The following is a 6,653-nucleotide window of genomic DNA, read 5'->3' on the forward strand; positions in this document are numbered from 1 at the left end:
AAAGCTTAAGGGGAGTCTTGTCAGATGGTTTTCCACCATAAAATGCACCAATATGTGTAGGATGAAGTTTCCATTGGTGTCCTCTGTAATCTTCCTGTTTTAGTAAAGTGAAAGTTATGTGTTTGAAAGCATAAACATGTGAATGCAGATTAACCTAAGTAGTCACGGTGGCCAGGAGCAACGTCAGCCTAGTCACAGTGTCCGCTCGCTAATGTGCCTCTTGGGTGTGATCTCTCTCGTGACATCATGGAGTGAGGGGTCTGTAAGGGAGTTGTCAATGTGTGTGTGATTAGAAAGGGGGCAGCATGACTATACTGAAGCTGCTCTCCGCCCATCCCAAGTTCCCTATGTGAGCCATGGTATGCATGTTTGACCTGTGATCCTTCAACATTTATTACAGTGTAAGAGATATCCATCCTAGAAGTTCCATAGAAGCGGATGGCACATTGACAAAGTTTGCACACCACTGCTCCACTGGCATGAGGCATTTAGGCAAACTTTCTTACAATGATCAGATCCTGAAACCACCATAAGGCCAGAGCCCCATGTGACGTAAACACCGCAGCAAAAATGCCACGGCAAAAAAACCTGCATTTTACAGTCACTGAAAAGTGGATGGGATTCGGTTTTCGAAATCGCAGCATATCAATTATACCTAGGGAAACACTGGTGGTTTCCCTATAATGAAAGTAGAAAGGAAACCTCTGCAGACTTTTTTGTGAAAAGCGCTGCAGGAAAAACCGTGATATGTTGCTGCAGCGGTTTTTCCCACAGTTCTTTTTTTTGCTGTGGCCCGTTACATGGAGCCTTAGCCTAAAACAGCACTTTTTAACTAATAAACATATTTAGTTAATAAAAATGCCAGATAAAAAGACATTCTATAATAGCTGTGACACAAGTGATAATAGACAATAAAACGAAAACTACGATAAAATATTCTATTATTGATTCTTGCCTTTGCTTCAGAAGGTCCTCCACATCCTTACAGAACTTCCTGCCATCCAGTAATCTCTGAAGAATGACTTCATATCCTGTATTCAGAATCAAATCTGTACACTACGAGGAAAGAAAGAAGATGGTTCACTTATGTCATGAAAAACAAGTATTTTTATCCATATCATAATCAGACTAGTGTGATAATGTAATGCAGTCTCTGAGATTCTTCTACTATTGAATTGTTGAAGCTAATCCAATCTCCAGCAGTCTGGGGACCACCAGTCAAATGGATATACCATTAGAGATGAGCAAACAGTGAAATATTCGAGATTCGATATTCGTTTCGAGTAGCCCCTCAATATTCGACTATTCGAATGAATCTCGAACCCCATTATAGTCTATGGGAAAAAATACTTAGTTTCAGGGGAAGCCACACTTCGACTCAGGAGAGTCACCAAGTCCACAATGACACCCCAGGAAATGATGCCAACACCTCTGGAATGCAACTGGGACAGCAGGGGAAGCATGACGGGAGCATCTAACACGCCCAAGTACCTGTATTACGCCACTATCTCATCGGGATCCCTGTCAGCTTGCAATATGCAGGAGCTGAGTTTTTCCCATAGGAATGCATTGACCAGCGTTGATTGACCGAATGTCATACAGAGTACAGCATTCGGCCAATCAACGCTGGTTCTGCCGGAGGAGGCGGAGTCTCCATTCTGGTCCAATCTCAGATGTAGCAGTGTTGAGCGCACAGCTCTGCTACACCGGAGATGTATCAGAGCAGACCGTGCGCTGAGCTCTGCTACACCGGAGATGTAGCAGAGCTGAGTGTGTGCTGAGCTTTGCTACATCCAGAGATGTAGCAGAGCTGAGTGTGCGCTGAGCTCTACTACATCCAGAGATGTAGCAGAGCGGAGTGTGCGCTGAGCTTTGCTACATCCAGAGATGTAGCAGAGCTGAGTGTGCGCTGAGCTCTACTACATCCAGAGATGTAGCAGAGCTGAGTGTGCGCTGAGCTCTACTACATCCAGAGATGTAGCAGAGCTGAGTGTGCGCTGAGCTTTGCTACACCAGAGATGTAGCAGAGCTGAGTGTGTGCAGAGATGCATGTAGCGGATGTAGAAGATTTCAGCGCACACTCAGCTTTGCTACATCTCTTGATCTAGTAGGGCTCAGTGCACACTCAGCTTTGCTACATCTCTGGATCTAGTAGGGCTCAGCACACACTCAGCTCTGCTACATCTCTGGATGTATAATAAGCATAACGTCAAAGGAATAAAAGGGTCAAAAAAACATACCTAATTCCTTCTGCATGGGTCACAAAGTAACTTATGCATACCTAATTCAGAACTAGGCATAGATCACTAGGTGGAATATATAGATAGTTAGAGAATACACCTACCCATAGTGACTGTATGGTGCAGGACCAGGATCGCCCCCAGAAGAAGGCAGCGACGAAACGTGCGTTGGGGTAGGGTTTCCTCTGATCCTGGTCCTGCACCATACAGTCACTATGGGTAGGTGTATTCTCTAACTATCTATATACTTCATTATGCCATTACTGTGATATTGATCTTCTACTCTCTCTGTATTCACACTGAGACTTTATTACTTTGTGACTATTTTGGCATAACTATTATTGGTCTACTTGCTTTATGTGATTTGCCTTATATGCATTGTCTGTGATACTTTGCTTATGCAGCCACTAGTTGCATGTCACCTATTGATCTATACATATGCTTACTTCCTAGTTATACTATATTTAGACTTAGTCATTGTCTTATATTACTGATTCACTTGTATCACTAATCAATTTATTGCATCTCTGTGGTTTGCATATGCTAGCATTAGTTCGCTATAGGGCGTATTTACTATTATTGTGACTATCTTTGGCATAATTACTATTTGTCTACTTGCCTTATGTGATTTACCTAATATGCATTGTCTGTGACACTTTACGTATGCAGCCACTATTTGCACGTCACCTAGTGATCTATACATATGCTTACTTTCTAGTTATACTATATTTAGACTTAGTCATTGTCTTATATTATTGATTTACTTGTATCACCAATTAATTTATTGCATCTTTGTGGTTTGTATATGCTAGCAGTAGTTCGCTATAGGCCTTATTTACTACCTATCCCTAGTGCTGCTTATTTAGTTACAGTCTTCCATTTTATTGGATATTTACATAAATTACATTCTACATTTTGGACCATTATCTGTATAGGATTCCCTTCTTGTCTGTTGGTAGATACCTTCCCATATATATTTTTATACACTGTTTCTCAAGAAAGATATTGTATTTTAATTGTTATCTATGTTGAGTATTCCTTTCAGCTTTGTTTGTTGTTGATCTCTGGATGTAGCAGAGCTCAGCGCACGGCCAGCTCTGCTACATCTCGGACCCCATAGACTATAACAGGGTCTGTGTGCTTGCCGTGCACTGCTCGCAAGAATAATACACCAGATCTCGGGTATTTAGATATGGCGGTCGTTCAGGAGTTGAACGGCCACCATAGCCACCAGGTTTCTGCACATTAAGGCCCATGGCACCTCGGTCAGCATTTTCCCAGTGGCGCATGGGCCCCTCCGATTTCTTTCAAACTTTTCCAGGCGTGCCTTCAGTTGCCTAAAGCCAACCACACAATCTGATTGGTTGGTTCTATTGTCCAAGTATGAGGGCACCCTGTTTTTGAGAATGCGAGTTCCCAATCCCCATGATTGGAGCCACACTGGCTATGCTGACATGTTCATTTCCCATTACTGATTATGCTATTCTTATGTATTAAAGTCAAAAGTAAATATATATTGTAGATGTGGCCTCTTCTGATTAATACAAGACACATTGGACATGTACTGTAAGGTGTATGCACTGCCATAATAAATAAAATAATTTCTTATTGCAGTTAAAGCAGTACTATTACAGTAATCCTAATCCCACTAGAGATAGATAGTTTACCAAACTGAATTTCTGTACATATTTCACAAGCTGGGGAAATATTTCAGCATAAACATTTCCTTCCTGTGCTCATTTAAATCATTCAGCTTCCTTAGTGTTTTCTGTTCTTCCTCATCTTAACAATGTCTTATGAATCATACAGTTACTAAAATGTTAATCTGATGAATACAAACGTGACACCGTGCTTCATTGCTTTGCTACAAAATATGGTATATAGTAGCTCAGGCAATGTCTCAATGTTCCCTACAGCAAAGGAATGTTGGAACTGGCCAAAGCCCATTCCAAAATTAAAAACTTAATGTAATGTATCTTTTGTTTTTCCCAAGGGACAAGAAATGGTGATAGGGGTCCTACCTCATTTAGTAGGCTACTTCCAGAAGTAGAGATCTAAGGGCCCCTTCACACGGAGTAAATGCGCCGCGCATTGTGGCGCGTTTACGGCGCGTGTACGCCGCGTTTTTTTATGGTGCGCGATTACGCCGCGTTTACGCGGCGTTAACGCGGCGTAATCGCGCACTGTAAAAAACCGCGGCGTACACGCGCCGTAAACGCGCCACAATGCGCGGCGCGTTTACTCCGTGTGAAGGGGCCCTAAGGATCTGTGGTGGATTAGACACTTAACTGAGCAACAGTATCCCTGTTATTTTGTCTCACGGTACTATGCCACATATAGATTTGGTGTTGGGTATTTCTTGGGCCCTACATCTCACTCCTGAGACCCAGTAACTAGCAAATAGCCTATCAGATCACTCTCCTGTGTTGGTTCAGTTGACATTTTTACTAACACCAAATAGGTCACCTGTACTGTGGAGATTCAACCCCATCTGACTGCGCCTCCTCCCTCCAAATGCAGGAATCCCTGAACTTTTATGGGAATTCTTTAGGTACAATGATGGTTCTGCCCCAATAGTATGGGACCCTAGTTAAATATTGTTAAGACTACTTCTAGACAACAAGAGGAGGCATTCCATCAGGATGTGTGACTGGCAGTGGAGGCTTATGTTCTAAATCCTGTGGAGTCCAGGCAGCTTCAGTTAAAAAATGTCAGCTTTGACAGCAAATGTTGACACTGGAAGTTCTTTTGCAGAAGTAGAGGTGCTTTGAGGATGGAGAGAGTAGGTTAGCTGTTGGTAGTAGTGTGTGTAGGGCTCTGAAGGGAGTTGGGAAGTTATATTGACTCGCAGGAAATTTGATGCAAGTTTCTCATGGAATCCTATCAGTTCTGAAGGACTTTCATGTCTCCCTGCATTGTCCAAGACTCAGCAATGCAGCCATTTTTCTGTGGGTCCTGATTTGAATTCAGTTTGTAGTGTATGGTTGTCCCATCACAAGGATCCTATCTATACTGCTTGTTAATGTGGATGTAAGACTTTTCCTAAATACACTGCTTCAGCAAAACTGCTTTATTTGGCCACTATCTTAATTTATTCAATTCATTGTTGACACAGCCCTTGACTTATCTGCTCAAAAGTCAAGTGATGTAGCTGCCTGCTCTCAGGGGGGGAGGGAAGAGGGGCTAAGTGCAAGGGAGCGATCCTGTGTTTCTAGCTATTCTTGTGTCTACACCACGTGACCTAGCTTCCTGCTCTCAGATAGGGGAGAGGAGCTGCTTTAATTTCTGAACTCGTCTTCTGTTCTCCGACTAGCTAATTCAATTGTGTTCATTATGGCAGAGACAGGCAGTCTCTGTATGTAACACAGAATGGAGTTGCTCCTGCCTGTACTTCATAGTCCAATATTATGCATATAGTGTTCTTTGAGGACCTTTGATGACATCACAGGCCCTTCAGCCTCCCCATAGGATCAGGCTATGTGGTGGGCGGAGCCACACTAATTTGGGGGTGGAGCTAAACGGGAGGTTGCATATGAAACCCCGCCCACCAAATGACGTAAGAAACCAGGAAGAAAGAAGATTTTACAGCAGTGAAGATTGGTGAGTATGCGACGTGGGAATACCCCTTTAAACTTCTGGGTTGATTCTGGGTCCAAATTCAGCTCAAGACCATCCAACATTGTTGTGAGCTCTTGTGAAGACGTTTGAGTAGCCTTAGATTCTATCTCCAAGTACTGTGTGAGATTTAGGTAGCTTCTTATTGGAGCATCAATGTTGAGGTGCAAGGGATTTAACAAGTAATGCATTTTTATTTTATTACATATATTGGTAGAACTTGTTTTTAGCACATAGACAGCCCTTTTAAATTGAGGAGTTAGCCAGCACTAACATCTACAAGCTATGCAGGCGCTCAGCCAAGAAGAAATGATAGCTTACTAAAACATATCCCCTTATTTTGTCAGGTCCATATACATATGCAGGCCTTTGTTGGTGGGATTTCTTGTTCCAGGAAGTGGTCAATGCATCTAATTCTGAAAACTACAAATCTGCCCTGTATGCCAGCACATAAGCACAGACAGAGTTGGAACTAGAAGTTCCTGGGCCCTAATGTAAAATCTGTAATGGGGCCTCCACTTACCATGTGCTATCTATAATACGTGTGCCTTCCTCTATTGTAGAGGCCTTTGGGCCCCCTCAGCTTCCAGGGCCTGCTAGCGAATGCTACTTCCACACCCCTAAAGCTATGCCCATGGCAGTCATATTAGGTGGTAGATAAAAGGAGATAATCACCTAACAATTCTGGATACAATGAAATAGCTTTTATTTATGTCCAAACATTAATAACATATGCTAGGACATAGACCTGTATTGTGTTCAAGCAGATAAAGTTGCAGATCCAACTGCAATGTTTTT

At 42.6% G+C, this 6,653-nt stretch overlaps 1 protein-coding gene across 1 annotated transcript in view; it reads right to left on the bottom strand.

The window, feature by feature from the left end:
- PSTPIP1 (proline-serine-threonine phosphatase interacting protein 1) overlaps nucleotides 1-6,046 on the bottom strand; it is a 49,963-nt gene extending 43,917 nt beyond the window's left edge. The window contains exons 1-2 of the mRNA XM_075275851.1: nucleotides 5,864-6,046; nucleotides 956-1,056 (exon numbers count right to left, since the gene is read on the bottom strand). Of these exons, the coding sequence (XP_075131952.1) occupies nucleotides 956-1,056; nucleotides 5,864-6,046 (284 nt within the window). The remainder of the gene's footprint in view (nucleotides 1-955; nucleotides 1,057-5,863) is intronic.
- Between the last annotated feature and the right edge of the window lie 607 nt (nucleotides 6,047-6,653).

The sequence above is a fragment of the Leptodactylus fuscus genome, chromosome 5 (assembly GCF_031893055.1).
Source record: "Leptodactylus fuscus isolate aLepFus1 chromosome 5, aLepFus1.hap2, whole genome shotgun sequence".
NCBI classification, from domain to species: Eukaryota; Metazoa; Chordata; class Amphibia; order Anura; family Leptodactylidae; genus Leptodactylus; species Leptodactylus fuscus.